Raw genomic sequence first — 22,500 nt, forward strand, 5'->3', positions numbered from 1 at the left:
TGTTCTATTTGAAAAATATCGATGATGCGGGATTTGGGCTTCGCGATAGTTCGAAACTTGGAAATCTCCTCAACCATAAATGGCGGGCGAGTCAAGAGGCAGAACTAGTAAATGTATGGGGAAGCTGTGGACATGTTTTTGTGACAACCAACAACGGACGTGATTTGCACGCTTTTGAATGTGTTCCTCGATCAAAATGGACACCAGAAAGCGAAGGTCTTCTTCTTCAAGGTTAGGACAGTCAAAAATCAGTGATGTTTGAAACTCTTGATAGCCTCATTTTCCCCGCCGGCCCTGTATTTTGCAAGGTATTAGTAATGCACCAGTCAATTGAAACCCCCCAGGTCCCAGGGGAGGGTGGAGGATTATATGGGCATTGAAGCGCTATTGAACAACAATCTGTTTCCTGGGGGTGGTTCATCTGACTGACTTTCGCTTTGGGTCCCATCCCCACATGGGGCAAGAGTAACTGGGAGCAAGCACTGGCAATCGAGTTTGTAAAGATCGCGGAAAGCGTGAGAAAGGTAAAGCTCGTTTTCACTAGCCACGCAACCGCAAGCACAAGCATAGGCATAAGAGCGTTTAGTTCACCGTGAGGGGGATACTCTCTTACATACGCTATGTAGGTATGCGCCGCCTGATAGGGTAGGGGTCTTTGAGGTGCTCAGGGTATCTTTTTGGTATTTCTGGTGTTGTGATCCTTTGATATTCCTTAGATAGGGTCACTAAATTGCAGTATCTGCCGCAACGCGCAAAACAAAAAAGATATGGTCTATTCACGCTTGAATGCACATTTTCAAGTTTAACAAAGCGATTTTAAAGGAACCTTTATAGCTTGTAGGGGCCTCAAACAGGGTCAGGATTTGAGAACCTTGGCGGCACACACATATCCTAAATAGCAGGGAATACCCCCATCCCCTCCCAAGGGGGATAAGAGTTGCTTAATCCATGCATATCATTCTTTAACTTCACCATCCACTGCAAATGATATTCAATCTGAATTCCTGGGTTCCTTTAAACTTGACTTGAACCAGGCAAATTTAGTATGTTTGATAAGCGTAATATCAATTTCACTTTGAACGTTGCAGACAGTTTTGTCATCAGATGGTCTTGAGCAATAATGAAATATGGGTGCTTTGCCATTATTTAATAGTTGAACGAAAAATGTGTGTTTCATTAGCACTGTACCAGTAACTAAAATGCAAACTTGACAAACCCAAAGTAGAACATTTGAAATTTTTTACCCCAAGTGTAGGGGCATTTGATCTCAACTTTTGCCTCAGGGGTGGGGGTCTTGATGATTTTTGACCAGGGTCTATGCAGGGCTTGAGACTAAATTTTTAGCTCACTAGCCTAGTGGCTAGTATCAGGTCTGCTTTCACTAGCCAAATCTAAATTTGCCTTAGCCAGTCTCGTCATGCGCAGTGTCATTCATTTGTAAAAACTATCAAGGAAAAAAAACCCACATTTGCAAACACAACTCGCGCTTTTAGTAAATATTCTCATATTGTCATTTTCATCCTCGCAACAGTGGCGCAAATATGCTGGAGTGTATGGCTTCCCGTATTTTTCTCACAAAGGCAAAGTTTTCGTGTCCTTGAGGCCAATTCTCACAGAACCGTTGCCAAAACTTCGCAACTCACAAATACACTGGAGAATGGAAAACACTGAAAAAATTAAATTAAGAAATATATCGGGTGTAAAACTAAACTGCTCGTTTGGAAGTCTGTGGAAAGTCTGTTCCTTTGATTAGAGCTCTTTGTGATTAAAATTTTAACCTGAAAGCGCCATTCTACGCATGAAGCACGAAATCACCGGAATGATGGAAAATGATATCTTAAATTCGGTGGCCACAGTGCTCGCGAGCAAGTTTTCTCTCTTTTATGTGAGATTCACCATTCCTAATAAACGAGATAAGTCGCTCCATATTATCTCTTTCTTTTTTTTTTTAATTTGAAATTATATTTGGATTCAATTTCGAAACAAGTATGTGACCTCTTTCCATATACATGTTATGGTTCAATTTTCAAATCAGTTTGCTTTTTTGAAACTGGTTTATTTTTTTAAGACTGGTTTTATTTTTTTGAAACTGGTTTCATTTTTTTTTTAAACTGTTTTAATTTTTTAATTTTGAATAGGTAGAGTGTGATTTGAGTCCAAATGTGAATGCCTTGTGAATTCTATGCTTTAAATAGACTAATGACAACTTAATGTACATTTGTAGATTTCATTCAAACAGTGTGTATGTGTTTTGTCTGGATATTAGTCTTAAAGTCTCAAGGTTTCTCTTTCAGCACAAGGGGTTGTTCAATTAGGGTTAGGATTTAGGGTTAGGTTTAGAGAGGTAGGGTCAAGCTTAAAATTTTTATTTTCAACCTAGGGATGTTTTTCAGCCACAGTTACAGATTAGGCCTAAGCACTGATTTATTATTTTTAGCTATGTTGATATGGTTAGGGTGAATGTCATACTGTAAACAAAGAGATAAATAGACTAATAAAAGCAAGAAGAAAGAATTGTATTGGATAAAATAGATTTATTACAAAGCAAAGGAAATAAACCATGTCACTCCTAACATTAACTTCATTTGTTAAATAATGTAATATTGTTTGACAACATTTATTTGTATGAAATTGGAAATAAATCGATTATTTTGAAGATTTGCCTGTTTACAAGCCATAGTAAAAGAGATTTCTTTGCTGTCATCAAATTGAAGATTGGTGGCAGTACACTTCATTAACATATTTGGAGAAATAAGGTCCGAAAGAAAATTTCCAAATTTAGTTACTACTGGCGCATATTTATTTTCAATTTGTGTAATTTTGCCCAACAGCATATTAGGATGAAATGGAGCAGCTTTGTCAACTTTATCAATTTTTATTGATGCTACATCGCCAACTTTAAATTCACTGCATTTTATTTTCATCTTTCTTTGGGGGGAGGGGAGGGCAGACAAGTTTGTTCAATATTCTTTTCACACTCCCCTAAAAAGCCACGCCCCTATTTTTCAACCACACCCCAAAAGATGAAATCCCTTTTCAGACAGTTGTTGGAAAAAATAAACTGGTTTGAAAAAAAAATGAACCAGTTTAACAAATATTGAACTAGTTTAGAACTAAAATTCATCCAATTCAAAAATTGAACCATAACATACACGTAACAATGTCGCAAACAGTTCACGTTGGCTCGATCACAAACACTGTCACTTTTTGTGTATGTGTTCAGGATCCAGTTTTCCGTATGCGTGATTGATTTATGCAACATGATCTCATGACTTCGTAAGAAAAAGGCGCAAAAATAAAAGCAGAATCAGTTTTTGCGTCATGTGCAACTTCCTCTTGTGTTGGAGTTGTTGCAAAGGAGAAGGCTGAGAGGAAGTGTCAAGAGACTTCACCGATTCTGGGTCCGATACATTTTCGAGGAGCAGCAACAGCTGCAGCATAGCCAGTATCAAATTATACTGTAGAAACTGGCTCTTTGTGATCAAGAACTTTACGACAGACCGTGTATGTACATGTATATTTGGTGGGGTATTCCCTTACGATATTCATTAAGTTCACACTGTTTTGGGGAGTATCATCATTGCCACAATTGTGCTCGGACGCCATTTTCATTACCTATACTTGCCTCTAATTCGTCAAAACGTATCACGTGCACAAAAATATCGTCAATTGATCGTAAACAATCAGAAACAGTTTATGATTGTGTTTCCATGTTGTTGTCTCCTTGCTTTTGCATTGCTACTTGTCGTCTTCTTTGCAATCATCCGTGATTGGTCGGGGATGAACGTTAAAGGTGTTTCCATTTACGCAAACTGTTTGTGATCAAGCTTTCGGAAGGTGCTTGCGATTGTTTGCAACAGAGTTACGTGCGTGTCAAAACGCAAATATGGAAACAGCAGCCGAGAAGTTCCGCATATTTCACATGTGATTAATCGTTCGTAACATGGCGTGGGGAAACTGTAATCTGCATTGGTTTCCTCTTCAGTTTTTTCAACTTATCATTTTCCGAGGCAGAAATTCCATAGAATCCACTGACAGTTTCTGTTTTTATTTTCTATTCTCTCTTTTTGCCTTATTCATCCCTTTTTGTTTTTGTCCAGAACTCCACAGCTTCACAATATTTACTAGTCCCAGTGGCTAGTGGAAGCTCAAAATCTACTCGCCAAAACTGAAATTACTACAATTATTCAGCTTAGGCTCCCACACAACCACAATGCTTGTACCAGTCTTCGACCGAGATAAAATAAAAAGGCGCGGCTCATACGGTTTCAGTAGCCTCTAGAATCAGAGGAATTGAACTTGGTTTCTTAACGTACTTTTCTACCGATTTTTATCTCCATTTATTAATCACTTTGGGCAGTCAATTTTTCAGGTGTTTTCTTTCTAACAGAGGGGACATGTTCTCTGACCCACTTTACGTTAAGGGTACAGGTTGCTTTTTGAAGGTTCCCATCAAATTTCAAATTGTGCGATGTCCAGGTTCATTATCAATATGTTATCAAGCTAGTTCCGAGGAGGTCCTTCGGTACTATGGCTAACAACTGACAATGGATTTAAATTTTCAATTAACCTTCTTGCGGAATCTTTGTCTTCCAGGCGCAAAATTCACATAACCGGCAAGAAGCAGACGGTGTTTAAGTGCACCCACGATCCCATGAAGTCGCTGAAACAATATGACGCCTAGTAAACGCAGTGATCGAAATATCGAAGTACATTTGTGCTATTAATTAACAATGTGAGAAACCGATTTTCTTGTAGTATTGATACATTATGTTAATGAAGAAAGAAGGGTGAGTCGTGTTCTAGCTACCAGTTCCGAACAATTTCATGATGTAAGAATTCAAATACAAAAGTTGTCTACTGTTTATTCTGGGTTATCAGACAAAACGTGATTTGCCAGCTGGCAACCAGTTCTGAAAATCTAGTCGCCAGCACTCAATTTTTGGTCGCATTGGCGACCAGTGAGTCACAATTTCAAGCCCTGATAAGAGCTATGCATGCTGATCTCCTTCTCTTGTTATGATTCTTCATCATAATTTGTTGAGCATATAAACAGCAGTTGCAACATATTTAAAAAAACTGTCTGCCTATTTTTATTTCTTCATTCATGTGAGGTATGGATGAATTTATTGTTGTGAAGAGTGGGATTTTGATGTGTGCACAGTGTAAACAAAAATGTGCATAATTAGACAGAAACAGAAGTGACGTAGTGTGATAGGGATGGCAACAACTGCCGACTGGCCACAGTCATTCTGCATCATGGTTAGTCATTGTCTTTGAATAGCAAATGGTGGCTGGTTCATTTTGGTTTTTACAAATCAAAACGACCTAGAGCAATAATAAGATTAGTTTTAAAGCTCACATTTCAAGTGGGTTTGACAGTCACATATACAAGTTGCTAATTATTGTAGTACACATCCAAGTTTCAAGTTTATTGTTTTGCCTCAGTACAGAGCATTGTATTTAAGGTATTTAAAAAGCTGGGCTTATAAGAGATAGGCTCCCTCAATTCATTAATCAATGTAAGAAGTATTAACAGACGTATACATGTCAGATTTTAGGCAGAGCTACTAAACAGTGTATGAAACCTTAAAATTTTATACTAGATAATTGCATTAAAATTAATTATTAATGTAGATTAGGCTTAAAAAAGAGCAAGTAGGGAAACAATGAAATATTATAAGAAGAGATTCTTTCAGTTTACAGGAAAAGGTGGTGATACTAGTTGCATTTTGAATTTCAAAACTAAGGGAGTTAAAGAATTTAGGACCTTGGAAACAGATAGACAACCAAATACTTCCAAACACTTACCAAGTGAACCTGGTGTTAAAATGCAAAATAAAAAATTTGAGTTCAGGGCTTTAAGATGTCATTTAGTCTTACTAATTAAATAATTAAATTTTACTAGCTATGTCCAGAAGAGTGAAGAACCTCATGGTGATGACACTCAAGACTGGGCTTCTGATAGGATGCGAAAAAATTTTTTTGGCCATATTATGCGTAAACATGTGTTGATTATGCTGAAATTACACCGGATTATGTGGAAATTTAAACAATTAACAAAGCTAATAATTAGGCCCGTCCAATGTATTTTCATGCTCATTGTAAATCAGGACTCGAAATTGCGACCAATACAGCTGCATTTGTGACTGAAAAACTTAATTGCAATGCTCTTCGTGCATTCCAAGCATTCATCGTCAACGCCATTACAAAAACATGTCAACAATCACATCATCTTTTTGAGATTGTCTCTTTGCAAGCTAGTTCATACATATACAGTGTAAGTGTACGTTTTTGCCTGTACATGATGAATCTCTGTTGTTTTGGTGTTACATTTGTAGTCATTTAAAATATAGAGAGTCTACCAGAATAGTGACCGGCGGCAATGATGCTCATGATGGTTGTTTATTTTCTTTTAATTTGCTTTCAGATCAAGAGTCCCCCATTGTAAGTGTCTTGTCCAGCACAGAGAATCCGTCTGTTGTCTTGATTGTTTTTCAAAACAGTAACACACAGTGCTGGGAATTCACTCAGTCCAACTTCAAGTGGGTCAAGAGAAATGACTTTCAACTGAGCAACACAAAAAGGGTTGAAGTCTTGGATGTCATTCTCCATCCTCTTGTGAACTCCATCCTCTGGTGTGAGCGCCGCTCTGTGTCATTATCCAATTCAGTAAACTGTTGTGTTTGTGTGAGAGAATTGACTCCTTTTGAGCGTCTTGGAAACAATACAGGAGTTTCCATTGGACCTTTAGTGGTAATTCTTCATGGATGTCCTGTCATGTCATTGCATGTTATTGGAAGGGGTGTTTGTATGGTTCCTAAGTCTCCTGAGGAGTTAAAGAACATCTTTTTCTTTTGGGCATTCATTCAAAGGACGTTAAAGGTAATTGAATGATCTTCTCACTATGGAAAATGCATGAAAGTTTCCATATACAACTTGTACGCAGACTTAACCCATTCACTCCAGTTGACAAGTAAAATCGTCTGGTGTCGACAGGGTAAATTCTGTTGTCTCACTCCCAGTTGTCAATGTGAAAAAGGTTAAAGGTGTTTTAAAACTGTCTTGCCCAGTAAGGCTATAAATCAAAGTAATGATCAATCAATAATTGAATTTAGCTTTGGCTTAAAAATTATGATAAAAAACTGAAGCTGATTGAAGGAAAGCCAAAAATGCGAGGTTAATGTTGGTGTGACATGACTGGTTAGCACTGGTTTACTTCATATTATTAGTAAATTATTAGGTAAGGAACTACCACTGGCTGTCAGTTGAAGCTATCGCAGATGGCCTGTCATTTAGTAAAAACACCTTTTAAAAATTGGTGCTGGCGAGAATGAGCAACAATCACATTGGTTTTGTTTGGTTAATCAATCTTATCCTTTCAATTAGCTGCATATTTTGCTGGTGTGAAAGAGAGTTGGTCACAGACAGCATCATGCATACATTGTACTTGAAGATATGCATTATATCTAGGAATGCAATACTTGTTATTGCTAACTTTGCTAAAATCATCATGTGCTTTTAGTTTAGGCTTCATTACTTAATTTGCAAGGTTAAGCATTCTAGTAGATATATGGCATTTTGCATTCACATGCAAAATTTTTTGTCCTCTAGGTTTACATGTGGAATCATGGTTATGTTGGAGATGTAGAGAAAGTTGACTTAAAAGCAATTGTTGCCGATTTACTTTACCCATGGATATCGAGCACGAAAAGAAACACAAGCCAAATCATTGCTGTTACGTCTCATCCAATGACAAATGAACTTCTTGTCTTAAACTGTGTTTCAGAATTATCATACTTTAGACTTGTGGATGGTGATCCAGTCATGAAGCCCCTTGTGAAACTCCACCATGCTTCATCATCATGTGATGACAGGGTTTCTCTTCTGTTTGCTTTTGGTCTTTTTACTGGAGTTGTATGGAATTCAGGAATAATTACCATCTATGATATTGGCAGTGGAGCACTTCTTTGCAGATTAGAAGACTTGCAAGGACAAAATGTTCATGTTTGGAAGTGTTTTCACCTGGTGAATGCTGTTGGGTTTTGGTCAGTTAGTGGAATTTGGAAGCTTCAATCAGGGACGATTCAGGAGATTTCTGATTGCATCCAAAGTTCATTACCATACAGAAATCTCGACACTGAAAATGCAGATCTCATCAGAGTTAGAGGACAGTCAAATAAACTTCATACAAAAACACATGTTTTGAAAGAGAAGGAAACTTGTGACAGTAATTCATCACTAGAGTTTAAAAGTACAACTGAGGCCTTTGGAATTCCTCAGTTTGTTAGCCATGAAAAAACAATTGAAAATTCTTCTGAACAGTATGAACAATCCATGAAAGCAAGTGGAAGCTTGTTTACTGGTCCACTCTTTGCTGCAAATAATTTCATGAAATGGAATGTGAAGCATCGGGCTGCTAAGCTTGCATTAGATTCAATTGTTTGTTCACAAATTCTCTCAGATTGTCATGGAATGGATGAAGAAGTTCCTGTATTATTTCTTGATCTCTTATTTGGTGAATGTGTGCAAAGTCCAGCGATGGCTCTTGCACTTCTGTGGGAACATCCGATGCACAGGGAAGTCATTTGCCACAAACTTGAACAATATATGGATCAAAGATGTGACAACTCTCAAATGAGAAAAACTTGTCTAAACGAACTGTTGCATCCATACATTAGTGAGTTCCTTTTGCTTAGTAAACAAATGAGGTTATCAATCACTGATCCCAGTTTCAACGAAATTAATCATTCACAGTCATTAAACGCCAATTCAACTGATCAAGAGATTGTGTCTTTGTTGGAGACATTTGATGTTGGCTTTCTTGGCGTGACACTGCTTGAGAGACTAAACTCTCTCAGTTATCAGCAACCAAAAAAAGTTCTTGGTTTTGTAGCAGAGTATTTGAAGCTTAATTCAGAGAGGGAAGATTTGATTGGCAGTCACGGGGAACAGAGGTGGAAAAAGATTTACAGGTTTGGTTTAAAGCGTATTTAAAAAATAGGCCAATAAAGCATTACTTTTTTATGCTCCCTTGAAGACATACATGTAAAGTTTCATAAACTAAAACCTAACATGATTTTTTGCTACTGAACTTGTCAGACTTGACTGGCGAAGGCAGCAGTGGCAGAGAAACAGAGTCGCTGTAAAAGAACCCTTCAATACCATCTTGAGTATTCTTCTGCGTCTGTTTTATGACTCAAAATCTGAATTGCTGATGAGGTCAGTGGACAAAGGAAAGAATATAGTTAACCAGGAAAATTCAGATGAGAGAGCTGAGGTTTGTAAAAATGCTTTTAAGAATTTTTTTTCAAGTTTACAGTAATTGGCATTAGCAGATCTGCCCATTCAAGGGAAAGATTGAGGGGCCTATCCCTGTTATTTTGCTGCAAACCCTTAGTCCGGAAACTCTGTGTCATCAAAAGTTTATAGATGAGACCGGTGAACCACAATCACCCAACCCCGTTCTCAGGGTCTCTTCTTTCCTTCCCCAGGAGCGGGAAAATTAAGGATTAATTTGTTACCCATGTTATTATATGCGGTACCTAGTAACGTTCAGCGGGGAAAGGTTTTCGGATTGATCAAATAATTTTCAGGAGGTTCATGAAATGAATTAGCTGCTTGTGAATTTTTCCTTTCTTCCTTCCTCTTTAAGCTAATTTGCCTTACTGGCCTACGTGGCTTGCCTAAAATTTAAAAAGAAAGTTGCTTTAAAAGGATATTAGTGAGGCTAATTAGAACGAAGATAAAGTATTTGTAATAGCTGCCACTTTACTTGTGCTAGCTGCTCTGGTTTAAAATTACACTTTACTGGCAGTGGGAAGAAATTAAATGCACCCCATAGTGATTGTGAAAAAGAATTATAAACGCGTGGAACAAAGGAAAGGAAAGGAAGTTTCATTGTCTAGTCTTCCAGCGCTGGAGAACTAATTGGGGACACGGTAAACTGTAATCAACAAATTAACACAAATCAAATGAAATCAAATGTTGTTTTTTGAGGAGAGGGGAAAACCGGAGGAGTACCCGGAGAAAAACCTCTCGGAGCAGAAGAAAGAACCAACTCCCTTTTCTCCCTATGACGAACTTTCAAGATAGTTGAAGATTGATCTGATTGGTAGAAAGATCTTGTGCACTGCTATGTGTTGGGCGGTTTTGATCAATTTCTTTGAAATTGCGCCTACTGAACTGAATTTCGCCCTTCGAAAGTCGTGTACTTACTTCTTCTGCTCCCCTGTTCTCCCTTCCTAAATTTTTCCAAGGCTTAAATGTACGCCAGCTTGAACTAAGTATTATGCATAGGTAGCCTCGTCTCTCTACGTAACAGGAAGAAATTGCGTGATGCGTTACAAGCCAACCGAGGAATTTAAGCGTTGCAGCTAACTTTCGGATTAATACGGTAATTTTTTTTGTAGGAACATATAATACAGTCAGTATTGGATTGTCTTCCAGTGTTGCATACAAGCCACGTCAACTCCCAATCTGTCGAAGTTCACGCGCAGCTATTTTACTCTGTCGGCCAAGAAACGCAAGCATTGCATTTGCTCCTAAGCAATCACATGTGGAAGGAGGCCATCGACTTCGTTTCCTGCTGCGGAAAGAGCGGCGACACCCAAACTTTGCTGTTTGTTATGTTGTTTAAGGGACTTCAACATAGAAGAGCCCAGGGCGAGAATCTGATCAAAGCCCTTAGTCTGAAGTCCGCTGGGTTTAACTCCCATGAAATCCTTGCTTTAATCACGGACCAAGCGCCGGTTGCTAAGGAACCTTTTCAGAAAGGTCCAGGTCACACCACCTTAGGGGCTATAAGATCTTTTCTCGATACTCTATTCTCCTCGCAGAGCACAACGTAGAGAATCAAATGTCTCCATATGCTTACCATGCATGGACAAAATATTTTGTGATCGAATCTACGATGCCATAGCAACGTAACGACACTCTTTGCTATCGCCTGCCTGTACATTTGCCCTTCCGTAACACATTCCTGATGTTCTAAGCGTTTTTGCGATTTTTCCTTTATCATTCGTGGCGGCCTCTACACTCCTCTCGAGAAGGATGCAAGTACGTTATCCGGATGACTGAGATAAATCATATGAAAATGGATAGAATTGTTAAACGGTCGATTTACACGGTACGATTTTTTTATCGCATCAGAGAAGCTTGCGACACGCCTACGACATGACTTACTATTCATCGATTGTCGCGGCGTTTTGAAACGCTACGACATCTATTCTTGAGGTACACGGTTGCATGTGGCAAAAATCGGCCCTTAAGAAGCTACGACATTATTTCTGACGTAATCGAGTTGTTTATGTGATTGAAACGCAACAATGTTCCTTTCGTAGGCCTGTCGTAAGCATTCATGCGACAAAAATGGCACCATATCCATGTATTGATGTAAATCTCCCTTAATTAAACGGCATTATTTTGTTCTGTCAGCTAGTGAGATATACGTACTCGTTATTCTGCAATATTTTTGGAGTATATTTTGCCATTTTGTGTTCAGCCGTGAAAAAAAAACTTAAGTGAAAAAGAATCGGCTTCAACATTTTTGGCGACAAAAGTAATCTTCGTCTTTATTATGATGAGCGATATGGATTCAAACTGTCATTATTTTGCGTATGAGTCGCCTTCAAAATACTCCTTTGAAATGAATTTGTTTCACGAAATGAAAAGTTGTTGCGATATCGTGAGATATGAGCACTGCGATCGAAAAGAAAAGTAATTTTGCATGAGGCACTATCAGATGGTCACCCATCCAAGTACTCACCCCATCCGACAGGGCTTAACTCCGGGGACGAGATTGGTTGATTACCGAAGCGGTAGCTTGCGTTAGCTGGCGTTATTGTTTGCGCGGAGAATGGGGTGCCCCTCCCCATTCTTCGAGGGGGTTCGCCGCTCGTTAATTTGCCTCTCGCGCCAACAATACCACCAGCTACGCAGGCCCCTGAATTGATTTTAACTGCGCAATTTTACCTGTTCTGTGTGAATTGTGGCACATCAATAAACACGTTGGTTCCTGTTCTAGGAGACAACTTATTTGCCTTAAGTGACAACCAGAAATCAAAAAGCCTTTTGCCATATACCAGTTTACTTTCAACTTGAAATTTACAAGCATTCTTCAAAAACGTGTTTTATCCAATAATTCTACTTTTCATAAATTTCAATGTTGAGCAGTGTGCTCTTACACTCCGTCCAGCGAACGAACTATTCATCCAGTCTGAGGAAGGATTTAATCTGTCCTAAGCAGGTCCAACACCTTTCTACGTAAGGCCATGCATTGATATGAACCATTCATGAAACACGTAGCTCAGTTTGAGAGTATGATAACTTTACTACTTCGAGTATCTTATGAATAGTCTCCAAACCAGATACGGCCACCCGAGAGTATCGTAAACAAGTGCACAGCTTACAAAATACGTGCAGCATAGACTGATATACCCACTGGATACCTATTTTTAAATTTACAATTCTGTGCTCTGTCCTAGCTTTCTGATTGGTTCACTTAATATCGGTTATCAGCTCGTGTACCGTATGACCTCATACGGAAATAGTTGCCAAGCTGGAAAATGATTGGGTTTACGTTGCAAGTGTCCAAGGGTTCAGAAATGAAACAATTTATTGTTCCATTTGCGCTTGTTTTGATACTGGTTATAGCGCGCAGTTGTCTCTATATCATCTCATCTCCAACGCGCGCTCATGGAATAATTGTTAGTTATTAAAAAGTAGATCATTGGTTAATGCAGTTCTAGAGTTTTGATTGGCTTAACTATCATGGTATATGAGCTATTACACCACGCTCTACAAATATCAGTAACTCAGTGTACATATCAGTTTTTTTGTTTTTACAAATAAAGTAGGGAAGACTTATCCATAACTTGTGGGCGACTTTAATAAAACTGCAGCAACTTACCTTGCATGAGGTAGGGGTACTGTAGGCCGGTGCAATAACTTTTAAATTCCATAGTAATTGATGCCAGATTGCAAATTCAACTGACATGGACAATGCATACAGAGCTCATACAAATGTAATTCTTAAAGCTGATAAAAGAAATTGTTACATTTTATGAAGGTTCAGTTACAAAATGTTCCATCCCTGCGAAGTCTGAGGTGAACAGAGTAGGTTCTGTTTTACGTCGCTGGCGCCTTTCTCCATTTCTTCGCAGGAGTTGTTGGCTACGCGCGCGAAAATTTTGTTGTGTATCTTGTTTTCCTTGAAAATGAAAGACATCGTTATCCGGAAAATTGCCATCATTCGCTCCGTTTCCTTCGTCGTCTTGAAGGTTCGCTGCCGTATCCGGATCTTGTTGGAGCGACAACAAATCAGTCACTACTGGGGCAGACATTTTTCGAATTCCAAGCTGCCTGATGGCAATAGAATTGACGCGTGATTGCCCCAAGGCATCACTGAGATCGTTGGGAAACGAGGGACTTGGTGGGAACATTGCGGATAGGAGCTCGTACGGGAGATTCTGTTTCATTACTTTTTTATCCAGGCTACACCCTTTTTGTGTTTCCAAGGGAAGAGTTTCAAATTCAGGAATGATTTGGGCCAGCATTTCCATGCTTTTACTCTTTGAAAACATGTTTCCTCTGGCTTGCTTGTCTATGGTTTTCTGTTGATCCGTGCTGTCTTTAAAACGCCTAATAATGCTCCCTACAACTTCTTTAGGTTTGCGATCTCTCTGGAAGGTCATTCCCAGTTCGCCTTCATAATCCCTTAGCTCAGTTTCATCGGCGTCTTTGATACTTGTGGATCCTTGAGGATCTTTGCGCGAATCTTCTTCGATCAAATGAGACTTCAGAGCTGATTCCTGGAAAATGAATCACTTATTAGCCAATTCGAATACTACTACGTCATTTGGCTATTTCTCTTAAATCGCCTGCAATTTTTAGACCCCGTGCAAACAGACGCAACAACTCCCCAACATGCAGCGTATTATGGGAAGGATACGACCCATAAGACGTTGTGAACGTACAAAATTCGGCTGCCATCTTCTTTGCAACATGTTATTGTGTTTCGGTCTCCATGGAGACCATATCTAATGCGCGTGCGTGGCCCCAACAAACTTGGGAGAGCTGTGCCAACGGATCCAAGAATGTTGCGATACGCTTCAGCGATCGCAGAACAAAAGAAATGTTACGTTCGTTTGCACGGATCCTATGGGTTTTAGTGAGGAGTACAATGGAGTGAGGAGGCAGTGTGGCCCAGTGGTTAGGGCGCTTGCTGATCTTTGTTCAAAAACCCCTCTGACAAGTTGTTGAATTTGATCTTCGTAGGCCCTGGTTCAACTTCCTCGGCTGCACTTGTAAATAGCCAACTTTTTTACGTCCGGACAGTTGGATTCTTAACAGTTGTTGTGTGTCATTGGCCCTTAAAAGCCCTTGCAGGGAGCGGTCAATTATGTATGTATGTAAATGAAATCTGTTTCCATCTGCATCTGCTTCTTTCAGCCAGTGCAAGACTGTCAAAATGTCACTTGAAGAGACAGGAAAATTATAAATTTATTTTTTAGTTCATAGTTTATTTACCCACGAGGAGCTTAAGAGTCGCAACTCGTTGAAATGCTCTCGTTCCAAGCATGATACACCACAGAGGACACAACACAAAGCCTGGAATTCCATGCCCTACTCTTTGCGAATAGTGTGCGGGTTCTCTTACGTCCCACAGGGTTATAAACATTGAAGGGCTGTCAGACGTGGCCCACGGTTTATCGACCTTATCTGAGAAGACTATCCCATTTCCAGATTTCATTAAAAAGGCTGTACTTCCTTCTCACTAATTTAAAACTCCAGCCAGATTCGAACTCCCAACCTCCCGCATGGCAACCCGGTGCTCAACTAACCGAGCCACTGGTGCGCGGCTTATGTGTGGTTTCTAATCCCCTCCATCCCATTTTACGGCATAAGCCATAGGAGTTTCCATAGCTGTGTTTCCTTACGATTCAACGGATGACCAAAAAAATCAAGGGCACATTGAACAGCAAGCACGTCTTGAGGTTTTCAAGAGCACACAACGCACATAATGCTTTCTTTTCACACTATTCCGGAGTTTGTGTTCTCGGAAATTAGCAATAATCATTGAAGTTGTTACCTTTTCTTGCAACTGTGCTTCCAAAATTGAGATCTTCTCTCTGAAGTCTTCATTTTTCTCTCTCTGTTCTGTCAATTTCACTTTAATGGTAGAAATTTCCTTCTTAGTTTCTTCGTACTTCTTCTCAATTTGTAGCATGTGTTCTGCCTGCTGACCAATAGTCGATTCCTTGGATTCCAGCGCTTTTTTGTATCGTTGTACTGTTTTGTCGCTCTCCTTCCTCATCTGCTCGAGTTCAAGCGTAGTGTCTCTCAAGGATTTACTATAAAGATCCCTTTCTTCTCTGTAAATCCGCGAGCTGTCTTCAACATCCTTGTAGGACCGTTGAACGTCTTCCAAGTCGCGTTCTTTCTGGTTCAGCTTCATATTTAAAGTGAAAATTTCTTCAGTTTGAGAATCGCACTTTCTCTCGACGACTTCCTGATTTTTCAGCGCTTGTTCTTTCTCTTTAAGGACAAGGTCATAACGGGCTTTTAATGCTTCAGTCCAGTGCTTCACTTGGTTTAACTCCAATATTTTTTCTTCTTTCTCCTGCAGCTCGCATTGCAACTTGGCTTTCTGGAATTGCACTTCTCTTAATTTCATCTTCATTCCTTCGCAGCTCTTCATTTCAGCCGTCTGAACTTTCAGCTGCTGCGAAAGTTTCGTGGTTTCTTGCTTCTTGACCGCGTAATCCACGTTCACTCTACTGAGCTGTTTTATGAGGTCTGTGTTTGAAGTTTTTACTTCCTCCATACGTTTTCTGAGTGCCTCATTTTCCTCGTGCGCTGTTAGCAGTTTCATCTGTAGCTGAATAATGAACTGGTTTGTTCTCCCCTCGCGCTGGACAATCTCAAATCTCTGCAAAAGACTGTCACTCACTTTGCAGGCACTGGAATGAGCTTCGCTAGCGAGGGCCTCTTCCGTGTCAGATACATGCTTTTCAAGGGATACAATTCTGCGTTGCAAGCTGGTCTTCTCAGACAAAGTTTCCTCCAACCTTGTTCGTAGTTCATTGTTTTCCTTAATTTTCTGATCATACCATAAGGTTAGCTCTTGTAAGTCCTCTGACAGCCGTTTAGAAAAGCTACTGAGGATGTCCACGTCCAAATAAATAGAGCCTCCACCTTCAAAAACGTTAGAAAAACAACAGTTATTGTCTAATACAAAAAATATGTCACGATTTACGCGGTTAGCCCCAAGTTTTGTTAGCATGGCTAATTTTGCATCGTCGAGACAAGTGCTATTCGAAGGATCCATCTTCCGACTCAGATATCATTGCCTTTTGAGGTGATACTATGACCAAGAAATCAATTCCTCTTTTTCCTTGGGTTTCAAACTATGTTAACTAAACACTAAGTGACCCAAGTTTTAAGCTTTGATTTCAAAAATACACCTGTTTATTTTAACTTGAATTTTGTTATTTAATCGTCCGCCATTACTAACTTGAGAGAGCTGAATAGAGGAGAAAATGACGTTCAAAGATTCCATTGCGTCTTTACTCGGCTAGACTAATATGCAGCACGGGAGTTTCGGACTTTTAAACTCATGCTTCAACATGTCCACTACCTCTAAAATGACGATATTGACAATTCCTAATTTTCTCTGGATTGACTGATTTCGTCAATTTGGATTACTCTCTCCCAGGACTTGTGTTAGCAGATGAAAAGAAAAAAGTAAAAGTTGTATTCCTGGACAGGATTTGAACCTGGAACACCCACTTTGAAGGAACTGTTTTTATCAACTTAACCACAAAAGATCAATTGGCTGACAATTTTACCGAGTCTTTACCAACACTTCAAAACTCATTAATAATTCAGGAGCCTAACAGCCTATCAAAACATCGATAAAATGTCGCGTGTATGAGCTTTATATCCTGATAAAACACTCCTCGTTAGTATTCTTTGAATAAAGAATACTCTAAGCAATCAAATTTGCCCTGGCACTTTCTTAAGACCTCAAATTGGTTTTCTTTCAAAAGCGTCATGATTTTGCCTACCGTGGACTTCCAAAAAATGTCGGCCGATTGCCAAATTTTTGTGTTCAGCAATGCGTTGGTGAAGGTGTCAGGCTGTATACCTAACACAATCTGCATCACACAGATCACATTTGAAATAATGAACATTGAACACATTGCTGATTCACAACTGATAGCTTGATTTCTTTGGGTTTAATATCTTGCCCCAATTGTTTGCTAAGGAAAATCGGTTGTACTGTAAAACCAATCTTATGACTAAGATCGCATAATTGTCTCCGGACCGCATTGGCGTTTCTTACCGCCTTGTTTTCTGAGGCATTATGCAAAACAAAGTTGCTGATAGTAGAATTAATTAGGCCAACAGGATAGTGAAGGCGACTGAATACAGAACGCAATTTGTCACATGTATTAAAAGCCACAGTTGTCGAAGATCGTCATTTCAGAGGTAGAAATGATGGGTTGCGTGTTTTGCGAGTAAATGACGTCACTTTTCCCTGGATCCAACACTCTGAGGTCCAATCGGTCAGTTTTGAACGAGAGTAATGGCGTACACAACACCTTCCCACGTATGTGCTCTCCATAATTAGCCGTACCCATGAGCATCAAATGTGTTGTTCACACAAACATAGTTCATATTACATCAGTGGACTGCATGGTTCTGAAACTCTGGAAACTTGGAAGCGAGAACAGCCTTGACCGTGCATGCATAATCTTTTGTCCTCGGTTCACAACTGAGTTTTGAATAAATTAAACCAAAATCGTCAGTGGTTGTCTTTTTGAAAAAAAAAAAAGGGTGTGTTTTGTGTATGATCAGGGTCAAAACACTGTTCAAAAACATACAACAAATTTGTCGAGTTTCATAACCATCCCCATATCGTAACTATGAAACGAAGTGGCTCATTTTCCGGAAAATGCCCAATGCTCTAAATTTATATGCCGAGGGCATCAAGCGATTTTGAGCAATTTAATTTGGTGAAATCTATCATGAAAAGTGAGCTCATTTAAGATTTAACTGAACCTTGAACTTTCGTAACTGAATGAAGGAAGAGCTGAACCCTTTCCATTTTCGAATGTTAGTGTCAGGTGTTCATATGTTGATCAGCAAGCGCTTTCGAAGACTGGCCGAAATAAGCTCGTAAATTCTCCAGGTGAATGAGTTTCTAAGAAACAAAATTGTTAGATTTCTTACAATTCCAGCGAAAGATTTCCAACAGATACTATTTCCATAATTGTTCGAAAACGTCGAGCACTGCGTAAAATCCAAAACAGAGCGCAGAACCATTTTAGTGGGCAAAAAATGAAACATTTACCCCCGGCGATATGTGCGAATGGGTTCGGCCGCCAAATAAACAAACAAATTGAAATGAAACGGTCCTGAAAAGTACTATCAGTTCAATTTATAAATAATAACAAATTAAAAGTTTGGCTCAAGGAAACTCAACTTTAGATATCTTGCTAAAACCAAATATCCCACATTTGCCCGGAGGGTGCATTTATCTACTTCACTTTGTGGTTTAACAAGAAACGTCTAGGAGTGTATCTGTCACTTTAACCTTTCTGTAGACACGAAAATTCTTAGAATAGCGTTCTTTTGATTTACTTACCACTTGTAATGTGCCTTTGTATATCTGAAAATATGGGATTGCTTCCTATGAAAAATTAAAGAAGTGTGAATTTTATTTCTTGATCCATCCCTGCATATAGGCCGTGATAACTAAGCAAAGCAATGAAAAGTTCGCTCGGTCAGAACCGAGAATAAAAAACACTGGGCAGTTTCAAACTGGTCTGGAAGTCAAGGACTTCCGGTTTTTCTGCGCTCAAAAATTTGAAGAAGTAGTACAACTACGTGTAGTTTGTATCAGTTTGGAACCAGCTAAGGATCAAAGGGCCTACATTCATTTACTAACAGACAAAAAAACCTACGAAGCGTTTGACGCATTTCAACGACCACACCCAGATTGTGTGAAACCTTCCAATCAATGCGGTCGACGAGAAAAAAGCTGCGTTGTTCCAAACTAGTCTGGATAAACCCAAGTATGTATTTTTTAAATTATGCTACCGTGAGAAACTGCTCAAAACGTTTTCTTGAATTGAATGGTCAATTCGGATTGAGCATTATTCTTCCTGTTTCCTTGCGTGCGACAGACGCTTGGTTCGTTGCCAACATCGCCATCTCATTATCATTTATTGACCACTTTCAAAAATGGCGACCACCCTTACATTCTTTTGTCTTTATGTTAATTAGAACTACTGCCCTCATTTTAAAACAAATATTCTTTTGAAATTTGCTCGTTGTAGCGAGGCCAGAAAGGCTTATGAGCATTAAAACAAAAGAATATTTTATTTGACCGCCATAATGAAAGAGGTCTATAGGGGTAGTAAATGAATAATTGCCAATGTCTGGTTAAAAAACACAGTTAAAACGCTCAAATGCACAGCGAGAGACACTTACTTTTCGTCGCACTTTCACCCGTTAACATCTCGTACAAATTGGGGTTGAGTATCTGCAAAGCGTCTATAAAGTGATAAAAGGCACTTTTTCCCTTGGTAACAAGAATATCCAAGAACCTTCCGGCTTTCGACTCGCTCGTCTTCTCGCCCTGTATCAGCTCAAAATCCGTCTTATCAAAACAGGATTTGCTGATGAGATAGTCAAAGAGGAATCTGCGATCCATATGAAGCTGCTGTGTTATAAGTAAACGGTGTTTTGTTAGGAAATCAGCGAATCCCCCGTGCGCCGTATCCATAGCAGTAAGGAAACTACAGTTCTTAAAGCTGCGGAGTCTGATTGTCTGCCCCCAAAACGCCGTAATATAACGCAACAAGCTTTTATCTGACTCGAAGAACGAAAATCAAAAAGAAACTCGCCGAATTTGTGCTTCCTTTCTTTGCAAACGAGTTAAGGTCTTTGACGTCAGTCAGTAAGAATCTCAGGGGAAAGGAAGCGAATGGAGAAAATAAAACCACGTTTTGCTGCTGAGAATAAGCCAGTTATATTACACTGACTGATGTCCTCCCATTTAATTAATCTTATGCAAAACAAACAGCTTTTGTTCCTTTGACAGTACCAACCAATCATGTTGTAAAATGCTGATTTACTGATTTGAAATGCTGCAATACGACACACTCGAGCAAGTAATATCGAAAGAAAGTCATGATAGCCATTTGCATGCGGTGCGATGAAAGCAGTATGTTTGTCGTCTGTAGTGTGTATCAGTTTTCACATAGCAAACTTAGCTGTTAATAAGATTAATACTAGGCCAAAGTTGGCTTTTGGCTTTTGCCCTCATCGGACCTTGCATGCGAGTCGACCAAGAAAGCAATCGACGACCTCCAAAGAAAGGCTCTTCATCATCTTTTCTCTCCCACTCTTTAAAAATATGACCGAGTGAATGCTTTTCAAGCAATATTCTTATAGGAACAATATTTTCGATATTTAAAAATCGACTTGCAATATTTATGTCCTAATTATAATATATGTCCAAAACTAACGAGTGTCAAGGGTTCTAGTATCGAGGCCTGATTAATAAGTACTAACAGTGACGCACTGTTGTCCTAGATTCATTGGAGGAATACTTAAGCTTATATCCGAGAACTTTATTTATCAACGAAAGAATCAAGTTGTCATATATCTTTGTCCACTCCGGCTACTGATGCCAGTTTGTCATACAGACTTGTTTAACGAGCACTGGATATTTATTACGAGAATAATAACACTAATTATGATGGATTGGACTGCTTACAAGCATTTGTTTTCTCTAAAGAAAGCTCAGAGTGAATTGGGTGGGACCGGGGGGTGGGAAGAATTTCAAATTTTTTTGAGCCGACGAGAAATATCGCGCGCAGTTTCACTCCGAAATTTCCTGTTCCTTTTTCCTTTTGCCTGTAGTTTCCATTTCTTCATCCCGTGGTTAAGTTAAGGACTGGAACTAATTACAACGTATTTGAAACAACCACATTGTTTGAATGCGCTTTATTTATACTTCGAAGCAACTATGTTCGAAGACGGCAAAGTGAGGATAACAAAGGAGCGATTCAACTGAAACAAAAAAGCGGATACATGCATATTTCATTTATTGACCCGAAACACGAAGACGGAAAATATTCAATGGTAAAACACGAAACGAATACTTACAAACTGTGGTGCAATCCAGGAATATAGCCAAAGGCAGCTGAGAAAAGCCAAAACGACGGAATACTTCCTAACGATAACTGAAAAGCAAACTAATCTTGTGTGAATGAAAATGACTGAAAAAAGAGAATTATGCGTAACTGCGCCAAAACTAGTTTTATACCTAACAGACAAACGTGTTAAAGCCGACAGAGAATAATTCCGACAAACCATAGACATACTAATACTTGAACATAACACGCAGACGGCAATTGACAACATTTTTGCAACTTGCGAAATAATACGCACTAAGTTGCAAATAGCGCACTAAGAAACGTGTTAACGAACGAAAAATGCAATTCTAGGTGCTTCATTCCAGCCACAAGAACACAATTCTTGCTACTTTATGACGAGTTAAAATGCCAGTCCAGTTTGAATTAGTTATAAATTTTCTTCCGTTTAAGTACACTTTCTTCCTCTAGTTTCAAGACACTCTATTTGGTTCTCTGAATATCTCATGAATAATACTGGGAGTAATCATTGATTATGAAATGCGTTCGTTGGGTGAACTTTGGAGGTTGTCCAGAATAAAGGGGGTAGTTTCTAAAGAAACTGTGGTGCTGCGTCGGTGGAGAAGGAGTATGATACTACTTCATACTACTACTTCCCCACCGACGCAGCACCACAGTTTCTTTAGAAACTACCCCCTTCATTCATTTGTTGTTCAACCGCTACGACCACTAACCTTGTGCTCTAGTATTTTTAAATCCACATATTTCTGACAGGAGACCCAAGACGACGATGCCAAGCTTGAAGAAACTCACCAAGGAGTTACGCCAGGAAATCGTAAGTTATCTTTTTCCTTTTCCCACACTTAGCAGCAACTTAGCTTTCCGTTTAGCGACCGTCTCATTTTCGCCAAAACTAGGTTTTTGTAGTCACATCAATTTCATCGGCCGTTGCCTCCATTCTAAAGTCATTCCTAAAGGTTTTCGTTCAAACTTTCATGCTTCTACATTCTCTCACTCGAATCAATATCTTCACCAATTCGATGCGCGCAAAATTCTTTTTCACGTAATATTATGAGGATCACAATTAGAGCTATGTGCCAAAAACGAAACGTACTTGACAAACAAATTCTTCAGTGCCGCTCCGAACTTTCCAAAATCAGCCCAGTAGTTTCATTGCAATCGATTCGCGCTAAAATCCGAGAATTTAATTCTGGACTGTTTGACCATTTACAACAAACCAAGACTCTAAAACTTCAACAATTAATAGTTCCGCAATTTACCAACGACACTACATTGCATAGCCACAATACCGTAGTTACAATTCCAGAAA

General features: G+C 39.2%; 2 protein-coding genes across 2 annotated transcripts in view; one reads left to right on the plus strand and one right to left on the minus strand.

Moving 5' to 3' along the window:
- Positions 1-12,874, plus strand: part of LOC137969605 (uncharacterized) — a 12,955-nt gene extending 81 nt beyond the window's left edge. Inside the window, exons 1-5 of the mRNA XM_068815915.1 lie at positions 1-231; positions 6,431-6,885; positions 7,615-8,975; positions 9,103-9,280; positions 10,413-12,874. The exon at positions 1-231 is cut by the window's left edge and continues 81 nt beyond it. Coding sequence (XP_068672016.1) covers positions 1-231; positions 6,431-6,885; positions 7,615-8,975; positions 9,103-9,280; positions 10,413-10,850 — 2,663 coding nt within the window. The 3' untranslated portion in view covers positions 10,851-12,874. The remainder of the gene's footprint in view (positions 232-6,430; positions 6,886-7,614; positions 8,976-9,102; positions 9,281-10,412) is intronic.
- LOC137969606 (golgin subfamily A member 6-like protein 24) lies at positions 12,068-20,072 on the minus strand. The gene is made up of 4 exons (XM_068815916.1): positions 19,501-20,072; positions 18,653-18,697; positions 15,092-16,197; positions 12,068-13,811 (listed from the first exon to the last, which is right to left on the minus strand). Exons 1-4 carry the CDS (start codon positions 19,793-19,795, stop codon positions 13,062-13,064), a joined length of 2,196 nt encoding a protein of 731 aa, XP_068672017.1. The 5' UTR covers positions 19,796-20,072; the 3' UTR covers positions 12,068-13,061.
- Between the last annotated feature and the right edge of the window lie 2,428 nt (positions 20,073-22,500).

Source organism: Montipora foliosa, chromosome 9 (genome assembly GCF_036669935.1).
Source record: "Montipora foliosa isolate CH-2021 chromosome 9, ASM3666993v2, whole genome shotgun sequence".
Taxonomy (NCBI): Eukaryota; Metazoa; Cnidaria; class Anthozoa; order Scleractinia; family Acroporidae; genus Montipora; species Montipora foliosa.